Genomic DNA, 26,317 nt, shown 5'->3' with positions numbered 1-26,317 from the left:
AGTTTGCTCCATTACAGCACTGTGATGCCCCAGAAGACAGAACTTAGGAGAAAAAAAAAAGCAATGAAGGTGTCTGTAGTGTTTAGCATGTGCTAAAGCTTAGCACGCACTAAAAACGCTAGCACGCCTTTGTAAAAGGCCCCCTGAATGTGCTGTACAGTCTTTGTCTGATGTCAGTTGTCATGTTTTTCTGTTGTGCAGCTGATAATCACTTCTGCTATTTTACTACTACTACTACTACTACTATTTAGCATTTCTATAGCGCTACAAGGCGTACGCAGCGCTGCACAAACATAGAAGAAAGACAGTCCCTGCTCAAAGAGCTATGTAATAAAAGTGAGCCAAGTATAGGACAATCAAGCCATTGTGACATCACTGGAGGTTGGCTCTTATTGGTGGCCTGAGGCATTATGACATCACAATATTAGCTCTGGTTACAAGAGACTACTACTACTACTATTTAGCATTTCTATAGCGCTACAAGGTGTACGCAGCACTGCACAAACATAGAAGAAAGACAGTCCCTGCTCAAAGAGCTTACAATCTAATATACAAAAAATAAAGTAAGCAAATCAAATCAATTAATGTGTACGGGAAGCAAGAGAGGAGGGTAGGTGGAGGCGAGTGGTTACAAGTGGTTACGAGTCAAAAGCAATGTTAAAATCATCCTCAGTCACACAACGTAAAAATCTTTTCTAAGACTGGGTGAAAGAGAGAGGGGGGTTGGTGGAGAAGGAAGAGAAGCAAAGATGATGAGAAGGTGATGGATGTTTCAAGAGGTGAGAGACAATGACATGACGTGTGGAAGAGAAAACAGAAGAACAGTCATCTTCCAAGAGAGATCCCAAGAATCGCATGTCCTTCCCTCTCCCCCCCCCCCCCCCCATGTGTCTTGATCCGACACAGCAGGTGGCATTCAGAACAGAGAAGAGACATACATGGTTGATGAGGAAGAAGGAAAGTGGTGACCTGGTGACGATTTGAACAAATCTAGAGGCCAGGGAAAGAAAATTGGAGGCTGCAAGCAGATCAATGTAGGGGCAAGAATTCCAAAAGAAGTTTGAACATTGCTATCTTAATATGTATCTCGGTGATTTTTAAACAATATGAATATTATACATCTCATCTTAACACAACACTAATCAGTAATTCATGCGAGTGCTTAAGAGTTCTTCTGATCATGAGTTTAAGAGTACGTAATCTGTTGAAATGCATTATCAATCATTTCTGTCACTCAGTAGGGCAAAAGTACATAAGTATTGCCATACTGGGAAAGACCAAAGGTCCATCGAGCCCAGCATCCTGTTTCCAACAATGGCCAATCCAGGTCATAGATACCCAGCAAGATCCCAAAAATGTACAAAACACTTTATACTGCTTATCCCAGAAATAGTGGATTTTCCCCAAGTCCATTTAATAACAGTCTATGGACTTTTCCTTTAGGAAGCTGTCCAAACCTTTTTTTAAACTCTGCTAAGCTAACCGCCTTTACCACATTCTCTGGCAACGAATTCCAGAGTTCAATTACACGTTGAGTGAAGAAACATTTTCTCTGATTCGTTTTAAATTTACTACGTTGCAGCTTCATCGCATGCCCCCTAGTCCTAGTATTTTGGAAAGTGTGAACAGACGCTTCACATCTACCCATTCAACTCCACTCATTATTTTATAGACCTCTATCATATCTCCCCTCAGCCGGCCCATTCAGGATTCGGGGCAGGCAGAAGGCAAATTGAGTTCTCAGTGTCGTGCAAAGATTTCTGTGGAGAGAGAGAACAGAGCCAGCCCCTCCCGCTCAGCTGTTAAAGCTCAGGTGCCAGGACTGATGCAGGAAAGCAAAACTGCAAAAGCGTCACCGAATTTGTGATGAAGAAGTGGAGAACTAAAGAGTGCTGAATTTATGATAGTGAAAACTGGTAAACAAGAAAGAAAAAAAGCAATAATTGCAATTATCATTCTGGAACATGAGGGAAAATAGCTGGAAAAATGCAGTCACCAGGGGGATCTGTCGGGTACTTGCCACTCAGAGACAGGATGCAGGGCGTGACAGACCTTGATCTGATGTGGCATGGCCTTTCTTATGTTCAGGTTCCATCCATGGGAGATTTTAACACCACAGTCTGGAAATTGCGTGCAATGAATGAAGAATACAAGACTGAGTCCAGGGATAGGTTTTATTTATTTATTTACTTATATATCTCATTTATACCCCACATTTTCCCAACTGTGCCAGGCCCAATGTGGCTTACATCACACTGCAAAGACGGACGCCAATGCAGTAAATTAAGCAAATACATCATAAAACCTACATAAGAAATAAAGGAGAGGATGGGGAAGGAAAGGAAGGAACAGGGAAATCAGGGGAGAGAGGGGAAGGGAAGGGAAGGGTGGATGTGTCCAAAATTATTATATTGTTATGAATCAAGTAGTGGAGACACATGTTGAGTCCTTGGGGTAAGCTTTTCCAGATAACAAAGTCTTTAGAGATTTTCTGAAATTTAGATGGTTGTGAATGGTTTTTATAACTTTTGGCAAGGAATTCCATAATTTTGAGCTGATGAAGGAGAAGGATGAAGCATATGTGGATTTATACTTAAGCCCGTTGCAGGTTGGATAATGAAGGTTAAGGTTTAGTGATGTCTATCCATTAAAAAACAAGCCCATTTGTATTATAAACTGTTACACGCATACAAACATCACTCTGTGAAATCTAATATAAACACCTGGGCTCCTTTAGATTTATTTTGCTCGAAATGTCCACAAGTGTAAAATCTTCTATATCTCGATCTGACACCCGCATATGCCACGTTGTTCAGGTTATCCGATGCATTGATATTTGCTTAGGTACGCCAACCGGATATGTTGTCACAGTTATTTGTTTTTACTATTCTTTTCTGATGTATTAAAACTCCAATACAAATATGGAGGGACAAAAAAATACCAAGCCCATCGGGAGGGTCTATGGCAAATGGGTATCATACCACATCAGTAGTAATGCTGGGGGAATTCCCTGACTTACATTGCTTACTAATACTCATAGCCATCCATGGTCAGATATCCAGTACTGCTACTGGGAAGCCCTTGGTACCTAGTGTTTTGCTTACTTTACCAGCTGAGCAATGTCGTAGCTATTGGTGGCCCACCCATTCTTGCCTCAGGCCCACCCAGTCTAGTGGCCCCCAAAGCATCTCATTGGTGATGCCTCATGCCTCTCTCTCTCACCCTCATGGCAGCTGCCCATCTCTCTCTAAATTCCCCACCGCCTTACAGCTATCGCTAGCAGCGATTCCCGTAATCAACCTGCGCCAGTCTTGCAGGCTTCCCTTTACCGCGTCCCGCCCTCGATGACATAATTTCCTGCTTGTTCACTGGCAGGGATGCGGTAGAGGGAAGCCTGCAAGACTGGCGCTGGCTGCTTACTGGAATCGCTGCCTGCGATGGCTTAGAGGTAGACCATGGAGGGACAGAGAAGCAGATGTCGGCGGGGGGAGGGGGAAAGAAAGAGAGGAAGGATGCCGGGGGGGGGGGGGAGTAGATGCTGAGCAGAGGGGAGGAGGAGAAGCATGACGATAGCAGGGGTAGAGGGAAAGTTTAACAAAAAGACTGTATGTCTGGACAGGTTGTGGGGGTGGAAAGGGCCCACCCGGGTTAACTCGGGGCCCACTTAAAATAACAGGTCTGGCTATGTTCCTGCAGCTGAGCGACTCTGTGCATGCATGCCTGAAAGAAGGAAGAGATTTGCAAGAAAGATTTATTTATTTATTTTTTGTACTAGACTCCTTTTATTGATAATCCCATTGCTGTTCATTCATCAGCAGCAAAATGCTGCAGAGAGAATGGCAGAGCTGGTGGCCTTTGACTTGAGGTGGCGATAGTGGATTGGGGGGCTGAGGGTCTCTGTCCTTTTACGGCATGGCTAAGCAAGGGGTTTCATCAGCTGCAGGAAGCCTGAGACCCTCTGCATCACAGAAGGTGAATGCTGGGGACTGAGGAATGGAGTATTAAAACCACATCCAGTGCTTTCTCCAAACATGCAGAACCTAAACAGAGGGAGGTGTGTTTCAGAGATCTTCTGGCTGGATTGCAGACTGGGAGTTTGCAAGAAGAAACACGTCTTGGGCTTGGTGGGTGCACAGCAGGGAGTGCAGCTGTAAATGAGATATCTCCTCACCCACAGCAAAGGGGGTTAAAATATTCATGAATAATTTGGAGCTGGTGAAAGAGGAACTGCTTCCATCTGCACTGATAATACTGAATTCTGCAATACAGCGGTATGATAACCGTTATTACTTATCCTGCAACTGAGGCTGGCAGTTCTGTAACTGGAGGGAGAACTCGTGGAACAGACTCAGGGATGCAGAGCCTGTCACCTCTAGGACTGGAGGGCTCAGGGGATGAAAACAGGGATACTCATCTTCGGAAAACCAAAATACGAAAGCGCAGCACCATTACGCGAGAAACTGCACTGGCTCCCACTCAGGGAACGTGTCACCTTTAAAATATGCACATTAGTGCATAAAATCATTCACGGTGAAGCCCCTGCATACATGTCTGACTTGGTAGACCTGCCACCCAGAAACGCCAAAAAATCATCCAGAACTTTCCTCAACCTCCACTTCCCTAAGTGCAAAGGCATAAAGTATAAAGGACTACATGCTTCAACCTTCTCCTACAGGAGCACGCAACTCTGGAACGCACTACCACGCGGCCTGAGAGCGGTCTACGAGTTGACAGACTTCCGCAAACGATTGAAGACCCATCTCTTTGACAAAACATACCGCAAGGAGCAAAACATATAAATCCCATATACACCATAACAATGCCTCAAGATATTACCCCACGTACTCCACGTCCCCGTACTCTCCCATTCAATATCTACCCACAGATAAAAACTGTCTACCCCATCGCTCACTTGCTATTATTCGATCAGCGTATTAAATCCCTTACACCATATCCTTTAGTTTCCACGCCCCAAAGGCGACTGATCTGACCTTGTCTTCCTTTATCTGTTCACAATGTAACCCATAATCGTAATGTAATGTAAGAAACTGTATTTCCATCATTTACAATGTATTGTAAGCCACACTGAGCCCGCAAATAGGTGGGAAAATGTGGGATATAAATGCAACTAAATAAACAAATAAAATGCAGAGCTTGTTACCTCTAGGACTGAATGACTCAGGGGCTGGATTCAGGGAAGAGCTTGTCACCTGTAAGGCTTAAGGTTTATTCATTTATATTCTGTGTATAACTATCAGAGAACAAAATAAGCATATATAATCATAAAATATAAAACAAAAAATACATCAGATCAATAAAACAGACAATAAACAATAAATGTAACACATGTCAACACAGTACAATATCCAACCCTCAGACACCTGCAGTCTTTCACAGTAATCTTGTACCCAGATGCCTTTTTAATAGTCTTTTGCATCTTGGTGTATCCATAGTTAGTCTACCACCCAAGGTAGCCGATTGCACATCACTGGATCCGAAATTGAGAAAGACCCCTTTATGTGTTTCCTCAAAATGCTCTTTTTGAGGGGTGGGACGGTTCAGAGAGGACGTCCTATGAGAGCTGCTGCTGAGGTGAAGACTGCAGAGAGGATTTTAAGGTGGGGGCGGTGAGGGGGAGAAGCACCCCATGTTAAAATGTTCTGCCTATGCCCTTGAAAGATGGGGGCAGGTCGGTTGTCGTTTTTTTTTTTTTGTCGCCTGCTCTTATTTCTGTCTTCCTGTCCCTGTTTTCTCGACGTAACCCCCAACATTGTAAACTGTAAACCGCTTAGATTTCTCTAATGATTTGAAGTATATCAAATAATGAAGTATGAAAGTTATCGTGTTGGACAGGAAACAGCAGCTCAGTGTGCTGCTGCAGCTCGGAAAGCGAATAGAATGTTGGGTATTATTAGGAAAGGTATGGAAAACAGGTGTGAGGATGTTATAATGCCGTTGTATCGCTCCATGGTGCGACCGCACCTTGAGTATTGTGTTGAATTCTGGTCGCTGCATCTCAAGAAAGATATAGTAGAATTGGAAAAGGTGCAGAGAAGGGCAACTAAAATGATAGCGGGGATGGGACGACTTCCCTATGAAGAAAGACTAAGGAGGCTAGGGCTATACAGCTTGGAGAAGAGACGGCTGAGGGGAGACACGATAGAGGTATATAAAATAATGAGTGGAGTAGAACAGGTGGATGTGAAGCGTCTGTTCACGCTTTCCAAAAATACTAGGACTAGTGGGGATGCGATGAAACTACAGTGTAGTAAATTTAAAACAAATCGGAGAAAATGTTTCTTCACCCAACGCTTAATTAAACTCTGGAATTCGTTGCCGGAGAACGTGGTGAAGGCGGTAAGCTTGGCAGAGTTTAAAAAGGGGTTAGATGGTTTCCTAAAGGACAAGTCCATAAACCGCTACTAAATGGACTTGGGAAAAATCCACAATTCCGGGAATAACATGTATAGAATGTTTGTATGTTTGGGAAGCTCGCCAGGTGCCCTTGGCCTGGATTGGCCGCTGTCGAGGACAGGATGCTGGGCTCGATGGACCCTTTGTCTTTTCCCAGTGTGGCATTACTTATGTACTTATCTTTAGGATTCCAGATCCAGAGGTGCCCTTGAGTTTAACTGACAGATGGGGGGGGGGGGGGCTCTCCTTTTGTGGTTTTCTTGATGTGATACAGCGTTACCTTTGCTGCCTTCTGCGCAGCGTGAGGCATCTCAATATTGTTGCTGCCAGAACCTGCTCAACATGAGAACCAAGGAGGGTTAAGTAACTCCCCAAAGTCACAAGAAGCTGCGTTGGATTTGAACCTACTCTTCCTCTCCTTCTGAAGGATTAGAACTGCAGAGTAGTTGACCACACAAAATATATTTATTTATTTATTTTATTTTAATATCTTATATACTCGCAAGCCCAAATGCTATCAAAGTGGTGTACATTCAGGTACAATAGGTATGTTACCCTTGAGGCAGCACTGGGGGGATTTCCAGGGAATAGTTAAACTATAAATAAGCCAGTGTTGACTGGATAATACTACTTACTACTACTATTTATCATTTCTAAAGCGCTACTAGACGTACGCAGCACTGTACACTTGAACATGAAGAGACAGTCCCTGCTCGACAGAGCTTACAATCTAATTAGGGCAGACAAACAGGACAAATAAGGGATAAGGACAAAGGGTAGCAAGGTTCCGGAATCCCAAAGAATAGCAACATTCCGGAACCCAAAGAATAGCAAGATTCCGGAATCTGAAAGAGTAGCAAGATTCTGTGTGGAATGCTAAACAGTAGCAACATTCCGGAATCCCAAAGACTACTACTACTACTACTTATCATTTCTATAACGCTACTAGATATACGCAGCACTGTACACTTGAATATGAAGAGACAGTCCCTGCTCAACAGAGCTTACAATCTAATTAGGACAAACAGGACAGACAAGAGATAAGGGAATATTAAAGTGAGGATGATAAAATAAGGGTTCCGAACAAGTGAATAAGGGTTAGGAGTTAAAAGCAGCATCAAAAAGGCGGGCTTTTAGCTTAGATTTGAAGACGGCCAGAGATGGAGCTTGACGTACCGGCTCAGGAAGTCTATTCCAGGCATATGGTGCAGCAAGATAAAAGGAACGGAGTCTGGGGTTAGTGGTGGAGGAGAAGGGTGCAGATAAGAGAGATTTACCCAGTGAACGGTGTTCCCGGGGAGGAATGTAGGGAGAGATAAGAGTGGAGAGGTACTGAGGAGCTGCAGAGTGAATGCATTTATAGGTCAATAAGAGGAATTTGAACTGTATGCCGAAATGGATAGGAAGCCAGTGAAGTGACTTGAGGAGAGGGCTAATATGAGCATAACGACACTGGCGGAATATTAGTCGTGCAGCAGAATTTTGAACAAATTGAAGAGGAGAGAGATGGCTAAGTGGGAGACCTGTGAGAAGCAAGTTGCAATAGTCTAAGCGAGAGGTGATAAGAGCGTGGATGAGGGTTCTTGTAGTGTGCTCAGAAAGGAAAGGGCGAATTTTGGTAATATTATAGAGAAAGAAACGACAGGTTTTAGCAGTCTGCTGAATATGTGCAGAGAAGGAGAGGGAGGAGTCGAAGATGACCCCAAGGTTACGAGCTGATAATGTCCGTATAACACTGATCATATAAATACCTGTTTTAAATTTATCCCGATATCTTTATTTTTAGCAGGAACCCTTTACTGATCGTCTAGATAAATTATTGGGATACATTTCCTGACTTGGTGGCTACTTGAGCACGGACCTCTAAATTTCTCCAGGTCTCTCCTCGTTGGCCACTCTCTTTTATTCCAGTTGCCACACAGGCGTTGTTGCTCTGTCCTCCTTAGAGAAGGCTGCCCGTGTGTTTCTGAAAAGCTAGAAAGCTTGTACAGCACACTGTGATCTTGCCTGGATGAGAGTTGTGATGTAAATTCAGATTGATTACTTTGGTTTTGTTTTCTGCAGGTGAGGTGGACAAAGACCGCTGGCAGTGCCTCGGACAAATTCCAGGAAACCTCCATCTTCAACGAGACCCTTCGGATTGAGAATATTCAGCGGATGCAGGGAGGTCGTTACTATTGTAAAGCCGAAAATGGGGTTGGGGTCCCTGCCATCAAGTCCATTCGAGTAGATGTGCAGTGTAAGTCATTTGAATGCAGCCCAAGCATTGCCACAGTTCTACTGCCTGTCCATCTGTCTTCTCGCCCACCCAGGACTCTGCCTTATCTTAGCTGGGCGTTCCTTCAGAGAGAAAGGGATGCTGCCCTTACATATGTGTCAACTTCAAGCTTTTCCTTCTTATCGATATGGTCTCCTGTGATCTGTAGATCACACTTAGCACTCCACACTCACAGTCTCATCTTCTAAGCCAAGGATTTAGAACCTCAGTCCTTGAGGGCTGCAACCCAGTCAGGTTTTCACGATTTGCTCAATGAGAATACTAATTGTCAAAATCCTGAAAAACCTAATTGGGTTGTGGCCATTGAGGACAGAGGTTGTTCACCCCTGTACTAAACCTCCTGTTAATAATTCACTTGTAGGATGAAAGTATTATGGGATCCAATAGGTGGGTTCAGCTGATCTGGATGGTAGAATGTGAGTATGGTGAGTATTGACATCTTAACTTCAGAATTTAGAGCAAAACACATCCACCAATATCACCAAAGTGGAGTTTGATGTACCCTTCAAACTCTTTGACATAAGGAAAAATCCTTAAAAATAATGGAGGAAAAAGACCTCAGCTGGCTTTGGCTGTTCAATGAGTAGCAAAATTACCGGTATGTCTTCAAATAGCCGGCATTAGTCTTCTCACAGCCCTTTGTCTCAATCGTTGGCCAAAAACTCCATGAAAAATCAGAGTCTTTATTCAAAACCTTCTTATTTTAAATTTTCAAAGCAGTGCCCTCACTCTTAATGAATGCAAAACAGCTCTTCACTACCTCTTGTTCTTAAACTTCAACGTTCATTTTTTACGTAATCAAAGCAGGAAAAGGAAACGCTTTAACTTAAACTTGTCCCGCTGCGGAAGCAGCTTTTATGTTGTGTATTTTGCTTAAGAGTGTGGAAGCACTGAAGGATCCCCTGAAGAAGCCGTGAGAGGTGAAACGGGTCCCCGCAGAGATCGTGGTGCAGTTTGGTTACATAAAAAATGAACGTTGACGTTTAAGAACAAGAGGTAGTGAAGGGATGTTTTGGACTCATGAAGAGCGAGAGTATTGCTTTTAACATTTAACCCCCTGTTTACTAAGCCGCACTACCTACTGCAGTGAGCTGATGCCGACACAGCCCATTCATGTTGAATGGGCTGGGTCGGCATTCCCACATGGCTTAGTAAACAGGGGTTAAAATTTAAAAACTTAATTATAAGAATGTCTTGAATGAAGACTGTGAATTTTCATGGATGTTTCGGCCAATGATTGAGACAAAGGGCTGTGAACGGAATAATGCCGGTAATTTTACTACTCATTGTACAACCAAAGCCAGCTCAGGTTCTTTTCCTCCGTTATTTCATTTAAAGTTTTTTCCTTATGTCAAAGAGTTTGAAGGGTACATCAAACTCCACTTTGGTGTCGTATGAGGATTTACACCTTACCATCCTGCACCTGTGGTCTGATTGGTAGAATGTGAGTATAGTGGAAACTGCTGTATGGCCTCCATTGGTCTGAATGGTAGATTGTAAGTTTAGCGTTATTAAAATTTAATATACCGCTAAATACAAAAAGATGAAAGCGGTTTACAAAACAATAAATCATGTAGAAAAGAACTGTATGGTGGGATCCACTGTTTGGTGATTTTGGATGTGAGTATGGTATGATCTCACCTCTAGACTCTGCTGGTCTGAATGGTAGAATATGCATTTAGTAGGATCCGATGTGTGGCCTTCACTGGTCTGAACAGTAGGATGTAACTAGAGTGTACTCTCGTAGAGGTGATTTCCACTGGCTTGGGTGCTAGGATGTGCAGATGATGTGATCTCATATTTGGACTCAACTGGTTTGGTGGTAAGATATGAGTGTGGTGGAATTCCATAATTCACTTGCTTGGATGGTAGGGGGGTCAGTGAGGTGGGATCCCATGTCTGACTCCAGCACTGAAGATTAGGCTAATATTTAGTCATTCTTGGCACACTTATTAGTCTCTAATTTTCAGTGTTGATAAAACGTGTAGGCCTGAAGAAGCTCATTCAGAAGTTTGACGTTGTATTGACAAACTGGAGACAACTCTACACAACAGCTAAGCTTAATTATGTTCTCTGCTTTATGAGTGTTTGTGATAGAGGGCTTCCAAAGTATATCCCCAGTTCTCTGTTCTTTATGGTTTTCTGTGGGCTGCATTAGACTTCATGGATATTCTAAGTCTTGGACAGGCTGAATCACTGTGCTAGGATATAAGGCCTTTGTGGTAATTTCAGAGCATGTCCACATACATAGTTGACTGCCTCCTCTGGATGACCTGTAGCCACCTGGTCTGTTTTGTATGTATATTTTTGGGTTAACCCTTGAATAAAATCCCCTGTTATCCTCTTGAGTTCTCTTTGCTCTGGGGGTAGCTCTGTCCTAGGTAAGGCGGAGTCCTGGGACCCTCTGACATCTCGTTGACCTTTAGAACTATGGGGCCAATGCAGTGGCTGGAGGCTGAGCGATACTGACATCCACTCTCCACATGGACTTGGTAACACATCTTTCTCCTCTTCATCATCTGCTTCAGAGAGATGTATATTCTATATGTTCACATTGTGTCTATTCACTTCCTTTGAGAACTGGTTTCCCGAGTGCTGAGAAATGACTTGTAAAGGAAAGGGGATGGGACTTGATATGCCGACTTTCTGTGGTTACAATCGAAGTAGTTTATATATTTTGTACCTGGGGCCATGGAGGGTTAAGTGAGTATTTCATGTGTTTGGAAAGAAGTGAAACGTTTCAATATTTGATATTATTCTATGCTGATATTAAGGGGGCTTGTTTGCTGGTGACACCTGCTCAGCTCCTTGCCTCCCGTCCCTGGGAAAGGCCAAGAGAAAGAATATCTCGCACAGAGACAACTGTTAGTTAATTGGTAAAAGCTTTTCGGAAGAGGTTCACAGTGTTCTCCCAATTAGAGACATTCACCCGACCTCTCCTTCGCTTCCGTTCCTTTTATATAAATAATCTGTGACGTTCGTTCCACATAAATTTGCAGTTCAGCTATTGTTCTTGTGAGACAAGCAAGCAATGATAGGAAACAGATATTGCGTTAGTTCAAGGTTAAGCAAAAATTATATTAAGACTTCAACTTTGTCCCCTGCAGGATGGGCTTATCACATACTTGGTTCCGTGTTCTTGTCCCTGACATCTATATAGGATATGTTTATCACATACCCAAGTCGCAAGTATCTTAGACCGTTCTTTTCTCTTTTCTGCTTACATTCTTAACCCTTGATACTCCTCTCTGGGTAAGGGGATCCTGTTCTCGTAAATGTTTGTTCTCAGGGTCTTCAGCCTAAGAAGAGGGAGAGGAGGAGATGAAGGAGGTTAGAGCAGAGGCAGAGCCGTAGCAGGCTAAAAATGCACCCTTGTTGACTTGTCCACTGCCCCCACCCTCCAAACCCATCCCCCCAGAACATCCCCACCCATCCTGCGAGCCCCTCCATGGAGGAATCCCCCCCCCAAGTCCACACACACCTCCACCTCCCCCCCTCTCCCATCTACCTGACTGATGTCCTGGTGGTCTAGGGTAAGGTGGCCAGTTCTGGATTCAAAATGGCTGCTATTTTCAATCCAAAGTAGGCACAGGCAGCTGCGAGTAGGGATCGCTGCTGCCTACCCTACCCTAGACCACCAGGGTGGGCAGATGCACTTAGGAGGGGGGCATAGGGAGAGCAATTAGAGGTGCTGGGCAAGTAGGGGAGGCATTGGATGAGGTACAATTTTGTCCTCCGCCTTTCTCACACTCTGTGCGGCTGCACCAGCTGCACATAATTTTCTACTTCCCTTGAGCAGAGGTGAGGGTTAAAAACCTGGATCAAGAAACAGGAAGAGTGACTGAAAGAGATGATCTTTTAATTGGGTGAGTACCGGGAGCCTATTTTGAAAAGGGTGCCGCTCATTCTGTTCACATGGCATAATCCTTTTTTGTTGTTGTTGTTGTTTCAAAATAGTATTTTTATTGTCAACGGAAACAATCAACAAGAGTAATGCAAACAAATACAGTGCCAAATGGGGTACGTTAACATGTCCCTCCCTCCCACCCTACCTGAATAACCCACCTGCGCATTCAAGGTCTGGCTACACACCATAGGCATCAAGGTGTCCCAAAAAGGTACCCAAATTTTGAGAAACTGATCTCCCTTCGAAGAGGACAAATCAGAAATCCCCTTTATTCCGCAGGGCACTGCGCATAATCATTATAGATCTCCAATGCGATACCATGGGGACGTCTGATGAGAGCCAAAGTTGTAATATTGCCATGTTGGCCATCAACACTGTATGCTTTAAAAAAGCACGGAGGCCTGGTGGCGGCTGTCTCTGGATGGAGAGAACATCAAATAGTTGGAGAGAAAAGATGGTGACCACTTAAATTTCCAAAACTGAGAGGCATGATGAGCCAAGCAGGTCCAGTAAGCTTGAATACGTGGGCAGGCCCAAAACGTATGGCCAAGATGTGCACCATTGGCTGAACACTTGGCACATTGATCATCCAATGGCTTAATCCTTCTTAAAACTGAAAGAGTCGGCATCCCCGTTGATTCTGTAGAGTTATAGTTGATGCCTCTCCTGGGTGGACAGATAATTTATATCATAACCATGAAAATTTCCGTCAAGGTGAGGGGAACAGAGAACTGTGTTGTCTTGATTAGTGAGCAGAAAGAGACCTTAGTCCAGTGGAATAGCCAGAACTGAGCTTTGATGGAGCCTGAGCTTAGCTCAGGTACGCACACATTAATGTCGCCTCCAGTTCTCTTCTCATTGATCTGTGCTACTTACTGGGCCAGCCTGACTCCAAAGTAGGGATGGGGAGCTGTGGCTGACCCCATGGCTGTGCCTCTGCCTTGGTCTGTCCAAGATCAGGCAAGATCATAATATGGGATGTTCTACTGTTTGACTGTTATTACACAGGCTTAAGAGTCTCTAGAGCTTATGCACTGTTGATACTGCCTAGACCTGACCAGAACCAGAATCTGCTCACAGGGATCTTTGGATCTAGAGAGAGAGAGGACCTAGAACAGTGCCATACCCACCACAAGCTTAGATTCAGTGCTACCACAATGTCAGGTCTCAACTCGGTCAGGTCCAGGCCAAATACTGGAATTGAAACTTTCCGTGGCTCTACATTTTGAAAACAGTTTTCATATCCTGGCACTGAGACTGTTCCATATCATTCAGAACATTTACATCTTCAAGAAAAGTTATTGCTCCCTCTGGGACTCTGTCTCCTTCCGCGATATAGCCACCTTGGCCTAGAGCTGCCCCTGCACAGGTGAAAACCCACATCAGTTTCAAGCTTGACTGGAGTGTCCATTTGGAGTGAAGGGCGACGAAAATGATAAAGGGGATGGGACAACTTCCCTATGAGGAAAGGCGGCTGAGGGGAGATATGATAGAGGTCTATAAAATAATGAGTGGAGTTGAACAGGTAGATGTGAAGCGTCTGTTCACGCTTTCCAAAAATACTAGGACTAGGAGGTATGCGATGAAGCTACAATGTAGTAAATTTAAAACGAATCGGAGAAAATGTTTCTTCACTCAACGTGTAATTAAACTCTGGAATTCGTTGCCAGAGAATGTGGTAAAGGCGGTTAGCTTAGCGGAGTTTTAAAAAGGTTTGGACGGCTTCCTAAAGGAAAGGTCCATAGACCGTTATTAAATGGACTTGGGGAAAATCCACTATTTCTGGGATAAGCAGTATAGAATGTTTTGTACTTTTTGGGGATCTTGCCAGGTATTTGTGACCTGGATTGGCCACTGTTGGAAGCAGGATGCTGGGCTTCATGGACCTTTGGTCTTTTCCAGTATGGCAATACTAATGTACTTATGTACTTTATGTAGTGTCACTGTGCCACCAGTGTACTGCTGTCAAGCTAAGAAATCAGGGGTTGCATTACTAGTGCCATCAGATTGTTAATATGCGAACATTGGCTTAATAAGCAGTATTTCCCACGGAGACATTTGATTAAACTTCAGTTGCGCCCTGCAGAATTCAGCTTTACTCTGCTTCCATGGGGTGGGGAGGGTTTCCAACCCAGTTTTTTCTCTACCATATGTCCTGAACTATCAGGTTTCTGTAAGGGAAGGAAGACTGTCTTTCCTTTTCCTGTCCCCTTGCTCCCTGGATTGCCCCTCTCTGACAAAAAAGTGAGTTGGTTTTCTGCTGTTTCTGAGATGATTAACGTCTCTTTGACTGCTCTGTGCTGTCCTCTGCAGTCTCTTTCTCAGTTGTTTTTTTTTTTTTATGGTTTTGTCAATGCCGAAGTTAAATTTTAATGTTCCCCTCTGCTGACAGAAGTGACCGTATAAGCTCGTGTTGCCACCTCGGTCCTATTATCTTACAACTCTTCGGGGAAGAGAGTTTTGCACGGTTGAGAGCACCCAGCGGAATTGTTTGATAGAAAGTTTCTTTTCTCCACTGACTGGTTGAAATGAGAGAGGGAATGGATGTTGTTATTGAGCCTCAGAACCATGGACTTCATCCCAGGAGACATTAAGCAGTACCAGGCACTGTCTGACATTTTTAGCATCACTTCGTTCCTGCTCTGCTCTTACCACTCAGTGCTTTAAGTGAGGGATGTATCTTACGGTGTAAGATAATACTCCACCAGGCTCATAAGTTCACTGTACCTGAACCAGCAAGAGATGACATGTTATCTTATAAGAGCCCATGTCTGCATCACCTGTCAGTCTATTAAGGTGGCTAAAAATGCCGCGTTTCTAAGTGCTTTATAATCCTGGCTTCTCTCAATTTCCAGCTTAAAGATCTGCCAAAAACAAATGAAACAAGAAATTCTAATGAAATTTCCTATTGTGAAGACAGAACGAAGGGGAAACAGATTAAATTTTAGTTAGTTTGTTTTGTTTTGTTTTTCTCTTCATTCCTTTGAGAGAGAAAAAGGCAGTGCCACTGGAAATTTCATTTCCCTGGTACATTCACTCCCCTGCCCTCCCCGCCATGCTCAGCAATGCAGAAAGCATCGTCGTTGCTGGTTCACAGCAAGCCAACTTTCCCCAACAGAGAGACGGATGTGTTCAGACTCTTCCAGGGGGCTCAGGGCAATCGCCAGAATACTGTGAACATGATTCTGTCCAGTGAAAGATACAGTGAATTTCTGTCTCTGCATCCCGTGGAAAAATCGCTTGTATTTTCATTTTCAGTTAAAGTTGGTGAGGTGTGATTTTTTTTTTTTGGTGGGATAACATAGAGTAGTCTTGAAAGACATGAAACCAGTTGGCAAATCAACCGAAAAGGCGAACAGATATGTTTTTTGGAGCATAGCTGACAGTTTGACCTGCACATCAGCGGAGTAAATTTATATATAGAGGCAAAGACAGGGGGAGGTTAATGCTCCTCCTTTCAGTAGACACAGTGAAGCAATGGGGGTTGATGTCTCTGATTGGGGTATTTGTGCGCATAATCTGGACATAGTGAATTTAATATGAATCTGAGAAAATTTGTCTTCACTCACTGTGTAATTAAACTCTGGAATTCATTGCCAGAGAATGTGGTAAATGTGGTTAGCTTAGCGGTGTTTAAAAAAGGTCAGGACGGCTTCCTAAAGGAAATGTCCATAGACCATTATTAAATTGACTTGGGGAAAATCCACTGCTTATTTCTGGGATAAGCAGCATAAAATGTATTGAACTTTTTGGGGGGATCTTGCCAGGTATTTGTGACCTGGATTGGCCACTGTTGGAAACAGGATGCCGGGCTCGATGGACCTTTGGTCTGTCCCAGTGTGGAATACTTATGTACTTATGTACTTATATATAGGAATGAGCCTCGGATGGGTGCCAGGGGATGTCGGTACCATCTCAGATTCACTGCTAAAACTCTTCATTCTTGCATTGTGCCAAGGAGAGTCACCTCCTGGCTTTCATAAGGTGTAATGGATCTCTTTCAATATTTGGTGGGCTCTCTGTAGTTTAAATAATGGGTTTTAGGCATTTTACAATTTGCTGCATTTATCAAAGCCAGTTACATTCTGGTACAGGAGGTGCAGTGGCGTTCCATGGTTGCCTCACACCCAGGGCGGATCGCCACTGCTCACCCCCCCCCCCCCCCCCGGGTGCAGGGCAACACGGCACCCCCCCCCTACACACACACATGACACAGTCCCCACCTGCCTTCCAAGTTCCAGCTCCGTCCACCACAGCGTGGCGCCGGCTCCCCCCCCCCCCGACGCAGTCCCCACCTGCCAACCAGGTTCCAGCTCCATTCACCCCAGCGTGGCGCCTCGCATCTGCAGCGCTGCTGTAAAAAGAAGAAAATCGCCTCCTCGTCGGCCCTTCCCTCACTGTGTCCCACCCTCGAGGAAATAGGAAGTTATGTCAGAGGGTGGGACACAGTGAGGGAAGGGCCAACGAGGAGGCGATTTTCTTCTTTTTACAGCAGCGCTGCAGATGTGAGGCGCCACGCTGGGGTGGACGGAGCTGGAACCTGGTTGGCAGGTGGGGACTGTGTCGGGGGGGGGGAGGTGGTTCCATGCCAATGGGGGAGTGTGGATGGATGGAGCGGAGCACCCCCCCACCCGTTGACACCCGGGGCGGACCGCCCCCACCGTCCGCCCTTGCTACGCCACTGAGGTGGTTCTGTGTTCCCGGAGGGCTCATCTGACAGTCATCAGATAAAGGCCAGAAAGGGATGGACAGTTCTCCAGTTTCTTCCCCTACCTTAATCCATGAATACCTGCATGCTAGAAGCATAATTTCAACCCTACAGTATGCACGCAGCATGCCTGCACTGGAAATACTCAGGAATTTATTTATTTGGAGTGATTAACCACCGTGTGCTATAAATATGGATATAAAACATGGTATGGAGCTTAATACATGATTTTAAAGCTTGCAGTATCTGTGCTGCACCTGTGGATTTAAAGGTTTTTAATATATGTGTATTGTGAGCAAGGATTAAAGGTAAAACTTTCAGTATCTATTTTGCATGTAGTGTATACATTTAAAAGCCACGTTATCTGTGTCTCCTCAATGGCTGTGAAACACGTGTCATACCTGTTGCATGCATGCATTTAAATCTTGTAGTACTTGTGTTTCAGAAATGGATATCTGTAGGAGATGTTTTCTTAAAGGGCTAATGCAGATCTTGTGAGGCGGCATGGAAGCCCTGTGTACACATTCTGCGAATCTTCCAGGCTTAAAGATGGCTCATGGTTTGTGCAGTTCAGGATAGCGGGTTGAACCATCTCTTAGGAATAAAATGCTTAGTCCTTAGAGGCAGCATCGGCACTTGGAAAACATTTTGGCAGAAAAGCACCAGAGACCTGGACTTCTTTACAGACCTTCCCAAGAGACGTTAAGGCTCTCCAGGCGTGTCCTTGTGCATATGGTTCATAGAAGGAATGTGTTGCTTTGTCAGATCTGGACGCATTTTGGATGAAGTGATAAAGCTGAGTCCTTCTCCTCTTACAGGATCCTTAGGAGGCAGTGGTTACTCAAATAGGATGACAGGTACCTGCAGTAACCTCTGTGCACCTGTCTGTTATGTACCACAACCTTGGGAATTTCTGCAAACCAGGGATGGTCTCCTAGAGTTTTCTACTTTCTAATAGCGACAGCAGTTAACAGGGTGGGAGGGTGGGGTGACGGACAGACAGACGGAGCAGGCAGCAATTGGCCACAAGTTATTCCTGACCCCGTCATTCATCTGAGAGGAGCAAGGTGGGTCACTGAGCCACCAGGAAGGGAGGGAGGGAGAGAGAGTTTTCATTTCTATCTTGGAGGAGAGAGTAGCTGGAGGGTGACATGTGTAACATCTCCAAGAAGTCAGCTTGTTACCCATAACTCACTTTTAAACCTGTCTTCTCTTTTATGTTCTGCTGTAACGTGTCTATGATTTTGTGATTTTTCTACCTTTCAGAGCCCTGTTCTTTGCATTGCAGGGGTCTCAGCCTTGTGGTCCATGACACAAAGATAGTCGAGGAGCCTAACATCAGCCCTTGCCTGCCTATGTGCCAGTGAACCAAGCCCCGGTAGGAGGCTGGAAACATCTACCCAGTGCCTGCATGTTCGGCCTCTCTTCGCTTTGGGCTGCTCTTGATTTTTTATTCTGACTGTATTCTACTGTAATCTTCTTATAAACAGGTAGCTTAGCTGGGCTGAAGAAGGAACGCAGCATGCCGAACGCAGCCCGAGCCACCCGGAGCAGGCTGGGTCACCCCTGGCTTTGCACCTTTGTATTTCTGGACTTACAGATCTGCTGTTCTGCACCTGCAAGTCCAAAGATACAATGGTAGGGCCAGAGTAAAGACCCTTCACTTGAAGTGCTTCCACCAGGATTTCGATCTAATGGACCATCAGTGTTGTTTCTGTTAATTTTAGGATAAGAGGTTCCTTCCCACTCCTCCGTCCAATATATCTGTCACCAGCTTCTGTTTGACTAGTCTCAGCAGCAGTGGCGTAGCCACAGGTGGGCCTGGGTGGGCCGGGACCCACCCACTTTGGACTCAGGCCCACCCAAAATTGTGACACTCTTGCTGTGGCTGCTGGGGATCCCCAAACCTCGCTAGCTGAAGATTTTCTCTCCTTGGGCAGCTTGCACTCTTCCAAATCTCAACCAGCAGCACTTGCCTTGAGCTGACACTGAGACCGGCCCTTCTGCACATGCTCAGTTGTCACACATACAAAACTGCTGAGCATGCACAGCCTACCAGCAGCAGTGCCAGGCTGCGGATTTCCCGCCCAATTGGGCTCCTTTCCGCGATCCGCTGTGGCTTTTTCACGCCGCGTGCGGGTTGCGGTATTTTGGGGGGCTTTTTCTTGCCCCGCCAGCGTTTTTTTCGCCTGCCGCGGTTTTTTCCCATGGCCGTCAGCTGCGGGTTGGCTCAGTTTTCCCGTGGCCGCGGCCAGTGGAGGCGAGTTTAATGATGTCGTTTGTATGCAAATGGCCTCATTAATATTTATGAAATGATGTCATTCGTATGCAAATTGACTTTGTGCAGTTTGGGGCTGGTTTTGGGCGTGAACAATTTTTTCCATCTGGCAAAACTGAGTTTGAGGCAAGTGCTACCGGCTGCCGTGTGAAAGAGTGCTGGCTGATCGAGGAGCAGGAGGAAATCTTCAGCTGGCAGAGTTTGGGGATCCCTGTCAGCTCCAGTATTTAATATTTGGCGTTTGTGGAAAGGGAGGGGTGGAGACAGGGGTGTGCTGGTAAATTGTTAACAGGGGGCTCTCTCTCGCCAGCAAAGTAAAAGAGAATTCAGGAGGGGCCCAAGCCCACATTTTGGGATCCATTTGTTGAAGTAGCCATGGAGAACCGGCTCCCAGAATTCTTAAAAACTTAACAAACGGCTCTCGAGAGCCTGTGAGAGCCTGCTCCAGCACACCACTGGGTGGAGAGAGGAGAAAAGCAGAGGGGGACCAGGGAGGGGGCAAATTCCATGCCCACCCACCTTGGGCTCAGGCCCACCCAAAATTGGCCATCTGGCTACGCCCCTGCTCAGCAGAAAGTCGGTCTTTCATATTGTTCGTGAATGTGTAGGGGTTTGCTTTCTTCTCCCCCAGTCTCAGCTCTGATCTCTTCCCAGAGTGTCTGTAATTCCAACTGCAGGCCCCCCTCCCTTCCAGATCTAGACGAACCCATCCTAACAGTGCATCAAACCATCAGCGACGTGCGGGGCAGCTTTTACCAAGAGAAGACCGTCTTCCTGCGCTGTACTGTCAACTCCAATCCACCCGCTCGCTTCATCTGGAAACGGGGGGCCGAGACCCTCTCTCACAACCAGGACAATGGCGTGGACATTTACGAACCTCTGTACACACAGGTGAGACACAGACTTCATCCCTACTAGTCTACGACAAGTGGGATCCTTACTTCCAGTTGAGATTTGGGGGTTTAATGGGGGGGGGGGGGGGTTACAGTGAAAAGCAGACTGCTGCAATCTGCCATATGACATGTTGCCCGGGGGATCAAACATTCTTTTCTTTTAAGACAGCCCGGTCTTTCTCACAGTCCCATGGGCCTCTTTTCCAGCCCAAAAGGAATTTTATAGGTCTCCTCTTGCCTGGAAGATTGAGTCATTCTGACCTTTACTAGAAGCTGAAGCAGATAAGATGCAGAGCTGTGTAGTCACCCCAGGGCCGGCTCAAGGGACAGTGGTACTCAAAGCCAATTTGCTTTGGTGGCACCTCCGCCCCTCCCCATCACATCACTTCCGGCGCCCCTTCCATCCCCCTTTCCCCTGTGAGTTTGTAAACGCTCCCTCCCTTGGGCTGGCATCTCTCGCCCCCCACCGTCCCCAATCCAGTTTCTCTTTCCCCCTCCTCTGTCCTCCTTCCTGCGGGTCTGGCACTGCTCCCTCACCCAGGGGCGTAGCCAGACTTCGGCGGAAGGGGGGTCCAGAGCCTGAGGTGAGGGGGCACATTTTAGCCCCCCCCGGGGCCGTCGACCCCTCCCCCAACGCCATTGCCGACACCCCCCACCACCATTGCCGACACCCCCGCCGCCACCAACACCACCAACAACAACTTTGACCCCCCCCGCCAACGACCCTCTCATTCCCCCCTCCCACCGCCAACCCGCCGTCGCCGTCTGCTACTTTTGCTGGCAAGGGACCCCAACCCCCACCAGCCAAAGCCTTCTTCCTTCCCCCACCAGCAAAGGTAGCAGATGGCGACGGCAGGTTGGCGACGGGAGAGGGGGGGGGGTTGAGAGGGTCGTCGGCAGGGGGGTCCAGGGCCAAATCTATGGGGTCCCAGGCCCCCGTGGCCCCATAGTAGCTACACCACTGCCCTCGCCTCTCTCGCTCCCCCACGGTCCTGTAGTTTATGTCGGTCACTAGCGACAGCAGCAGCAGCATGATAGGCTGCCTTCGGCCAGCCCCTGGGTTTTCCCTCAGCTGCATCCCGCCCACAGGAAATTGCATCAGAGGAGGCTAGACATTGCAGAGGGAAGATCCAGGGGCAGGCTGAAAGCAGCCTGTCATGGTGCTTCTGCCGCCTCCGGTAACCAACATAAACTTTCAGGACTGTGGGGGGAGTAAGAGAGGTGAGGGAGCAGTGCTGGACCTGGGGGGAGAGAAAGAAAAAAGAGGAGAGACCGGCCTGGGAGGGAGGGGGAAGGAAAGGCTGAACTTATAGATCAGGTGAGGCCAGAGGCTGGGTATTTTGACGCCCTGAGTTACCGACGCCCTGTGTCAGAGCCTCACCTGGTCCAGCTGTTAAGCCTGCCCTGAGTCATCCTGTTCCAAGAGTAGGGTTACTATATGTCCGGATTTACCCGGACATGGCCTCTTTTTGAGGGCATGTCCGGGCAACCGGGCTGGTTTTGCCAATCTGCCCGTTTGTCCGGATTTCTGGACAAATGGGCAGATTGCTAGCCTCCCCTCCCCTTACTTACTAGTGCCCTGGTGGTCTAGTGACCTCTTCCGCCTTCAGGGCAGGAAAGAGCCCCCTCTTTCCTGCCCAGAGCGCTGCCCTGCATGCATCCTTCCTGTTCCTGATCCTCGGCGCCGATTCAAAATGGCCGCCAAGAGTTGAAGTGACCTTGCAAGACTTCAACTCTCAGCGACCATTTTGAATCAGCGTTGAGGATCAGGAACAGGAAGGATGCATGCAGGGCAGGGTTCCGGGCAGGAAAGAGGGGGCTTTTTCCTGCCCTGAAGAGGTCACTAGACCACCAGGGCAGTAGTAAGGTAAGGGGAGGCGGGTGATGGGGAGGGGGGCGACGGGGTCTGTGAAAGGGGGGGAGGGGAAAACATGACGGGGCGGAGTGAGGGTGTGTCAGGGGGGGCGGAGCAAGGGTGTGAAAGGGGGCGGTGTGGGGTGTGAAAGGGGCGGGGTGGGTGTGTAGTAGGGGCGGGGCATGTGTCCTCCTTTTTGTGGGACAAAAAATGGTAACCCTATCCAAGAGAGATATTCTAGGTTGTTCCTAAGATTCAGGCAACCCTTTCCTGGCACATCACGTGACCTGTAGTATCGGTTTCAATGGGTAGAATCAGGCACTACAACTCCCACACTGCTTTGCAATGTAAATTCAAAACCAGGACTTAGCCAAAACTTATTCCTGCTGGAATTGGCTAATTTGGCAGCTCTGAAGATATTATCTGCTGTATCTTGTAGGCAAGAAATATATTCTGGCAGAAAGTAGAAGCTGATATGGCAAGAAAATGCTTCACCGTGAAGGCCGTAGCGTATTCCCTGCTTATCGGGGACTGGGAGCTTAGACACCCCTCCCTGCCTAGGTGGAGTCCCCTTCACAAAGTTTTTTTTTTTTTGCAGATCTTGCCCCTTGCCCAGGACTTCTTAACCCAGCCCTCGGGGCACACCAAGCCAGTCTGGTTTTCAAGATCTCCACAATGAATATGTATCTACCAGTATGACTAATACATTTTTTTAACAATATCCAATATTTAATTAAACAACTCACATCACAATATTTTTTATTTTAGTTACATTTGTACCCTGCGCTTTCCCACTCATGGCAGGCTCAATGCGGCTTACATGGGGCAATGGAGGGTTAAGTGACTTGCCCAGAGTCACAAGGAGCTGCCTGTGCCTGAAGTGGGAATCGAACTCAGTTCCCCAGGACCAAGGTCCACCACCCTAACCACTCAGCCACTCCTCCACTGTTGCTACTATTTGAGAGTCTACATGGAATGTTGCTATTCCACTAGCAACATTCCATGTAGAAGTCGGCCGTTGCAGATCACCAATGTGGCCGCGCAGGCTTCTGCTTGTCTGACGTCCTGCACATACGTGCAGGACGTCAGACTCACAGAAACAGAAGCCTGTGCAGCCTTCTACATGGAATGTTGCTAGTGGAATAGCAACATTCCATGTAGAATCTCCAATAGTATCTATTTTATTTTTGTTACATTTGTACCCTGCGCTTTCCCACTCATGGCAGGCTCAATGCGGCTTACATGGGGCAATGGAGGGTTAAGTGACTTGCCCAGAGTCACAAGGAGCTGCCTGTGCCTGAAGTGGGAATCCAACTCAGTTCCTCAGGACCAAAGTCCACCACTCTAGCCACTAGGCCACTCCTCCACTCCACAAATAGTAACAAATAACTAACAAGTAGTAACAAATAGCTTTGTTACTACAACTTATCATGCCTAATCATGCACACTTTCCTAAAGACTTTCCCAATGAATTATACATGTAACAGAGACAAACCTTTGTCCATACTACTACTGAGGACTAAACTCGGTGATCAAATCGCCCCTGGTTTAACACCAACACATACCCAAACTTGTATTCAGCTTCAAATGGCATTCTCATATGTCCATATAATATGCTGTTAATGCAGTAATCACAGTATATGTCCATTCCGTAGCGCCGATATTTTTGGAAAGGCGACAGATAGGAATACCATATTGCATTTCCAAAGCCATCACCCCCGGAAATTAAAGGAAAGCATTCCCATTGGTCAGTTTTTGCGTATCCAAAGATTATGTTCCGATCAGCAAGCCTGTGTGCAGCAGGCTAGATACATGTCTGATAGATTCATAGAGCGTGGATATCCCCGTCAGGCTATTAGATCTGCATTTAAACGATTTAACCCTGTTATTGTGTACAATGAATATGTATGAGATACATTTGCATGCAGGGCCTCCATTTCATGCATATTCATTCTGGGTATCCTGAAAACATGGCTGGCTGGCTTGTGTCCTGGTTAAGTTCCAGCACTACAAAAATAGGTCATATTTTTATAGCGCCAGAAATGGTACACGCTAGGGGTGGGAAGTACTACCGGTCTCTTGGCGATAGTTCTGGATAAGCCTTAAAAGGTTCCCCTTAGAGCCAGGAGGTCCCCCTGGATTTGGTCTACAGCACTGGCTCTGGACTCTGATCCTCCACAGATAAGGAAGCTGTGTTCCCATAGGCATATAGTATAACGAAGGAGGGGGAGGGGGGAGGGGAAGCCTTAGGAAAGAGGTGCTCTGTAAAGGAACGTGGTGACTGTAGCAGGTGCATGCAAATATAGCTCATGAATATTCCGTTCACATAATCTTGACAACCAGAGCAGTTTGGGGGATGGGGGTCTTTCTCCCTGAGGTCTCTGGGAGGATCTGAACAGAGGCCTTGAAACGTTCAGCCGAAGAGTGAAGATATCTGAGAACCTAAGCACTCCGTTTCATGCGTAACTTTGTCGGCAACCGCCTGGCATTTTATTAGACGATAAATGATTTTGAAATAAATAAGTATGCAAAAGTCTTGTGGAATCAGAGCTGAATTCTAGTAGGACTGGGGCCTTGCGACAACTTTGAACCCAGTATTAACTTTACTTTGCTTTATTTCTTATGGATCGCAAGCAACATACCCAACAGAGTTCAGTGTGATTTACATAGCCAGAAAGCTGGACATACCAGGAATTACAATTTGAAAGACAAGAAGAAAAGGAAAAAAAATATATATGCCTCTTCAGATTTTGCCTAAAACATCTCTGTCAAACAAATACATTTTCAATGCTTTACAAAACAAGAAATAGGCCCTTATTTGGAATATAAATGATATATAAATGATAAGTAGTAATAGTAGTAGTAGTAGTAATAATAATATAAGTGGAGGAGTGGCCTAGTGGTTAGGGTGGTGGACTTTGGTCCTGGGGAACTGAGGAACTGAGTTCTATTCCCACTTCAGGCACAGGCAGCTCCTTGTGACTCTGGGCAAGTCACTTAACCCTCCATTGCCCCATGTAAGCCGCATTGAGCCTGCCATGAGTGGGAAAGCGCAGGGTACAAATGTAACAAAAATAAAATAGATACTATTGGAGATTCTACATGGAATGTTGCTACTCTTGGAGATCCTACATGGAATGTTGCTACTATTGGCTATTGGAGATTCTACATGGAATGTTGCTACTATTGGAGATCCTACATGGAATGTTGCTACTATTGGCTATTGGAGATTCTACATGGAATGTTGCTACTATTGGAGATTCTACATGGAATGTTGCTATTCCACTAGCAACATTCCATGTAGAAGGCTGCGCAGGCTTCTGTTTCTGTGAGTCTGACGTCCTGCATGTACGTGCAGGACGTCAGACTCACAGAAGCAGAAGCCTGCGCGGCCACATTGGTGATCTGCAAGGGCCGACTTCTAGTGGAATAGCAACATTCCATGTAGAATCTCAAATAGTAGCAACAGTGGAAGAGTGGCCTAGTGGTTAGGGTGGTGGACTTTGGTCCTGGGGAACTAAGGAACTGAGTTCAATTCCTACTTCAGGCACAGGCAGCTCCTTGTGACTCTGGGCAAGTCACTTAACCCTCCATTGCCCCATGTAAGCCGCATTGAGCCTGCCATGAGTGGGAAAGCGCAGGGTACAAATGTAACAAAAATAAAATAGATACTATTGGAGATTCTACATGGAATGTTGCTACTCTTTGAGGTTCTACATGGAATGTTGCTACTATTGAGATTCTGTTGCTACTATGGGAGATTCTACATGGAATGTTGCTATTCCACTAGCAACATTCCATGTAGAAGGCTGCGCAGGCTTCTGTTTCTGTGAGTCTGACGTCCTGCATGTACGTGCAGGACGTCAGACTCACAGAAGCAGAAGCCTGCGCGGCCACATTGGTGATCTGCAAGGGCCGACTTCTAGTGGAATAGTAACATTCCATGTAGAATCTCAAATAGTAGCAACAGTGGAAGAGTGGCCT

General features: G+C 46.2%; 1 protein-coding gene across 1 annotated transcript in view; it reads left to right on the top strand.

The window, feature by feature from the left end:
• LOC115467377 (MAM domain-containing glycosylphosphatidylinositol anchor protein 1-like) overlaps positions 1-26,317 on the top strand; it is a gene marked incomplete in the record, with an annotated part of 483,050 nt that overhangs the window by 153,164 nt on the left and 303,569 nt on the right. Inside the window, 2 exon segments of the mRNA XM_030199249.1 lie at positions 8,479-8,653; positions 20,280-20,476. Of these exon segments, the coding sequence (XP_030055109.1) occupies positions 8,479-8,653; positions 20,280-20,476 (372 nt within the window).

Source organism: Microcaecilia unicolor, chromosome 3 (assembly GCF_901765095.1).
Source record: "Microcaecilia unicolor chromosome 3, aMicUni1.1, whole genome shotgun sequence".
NCBI classification, from domain to species: Eukaryota; Metazoa; Chordata; class Amphibia; order Gymnophiona; family Siphonopidae; genus Microcaecilia; species Microcaecilia unicolor.
Note: the sequence above shows the minus strand (reverse complement) of the source record. Positions and strands in the feature narration are given on the sequence as shown.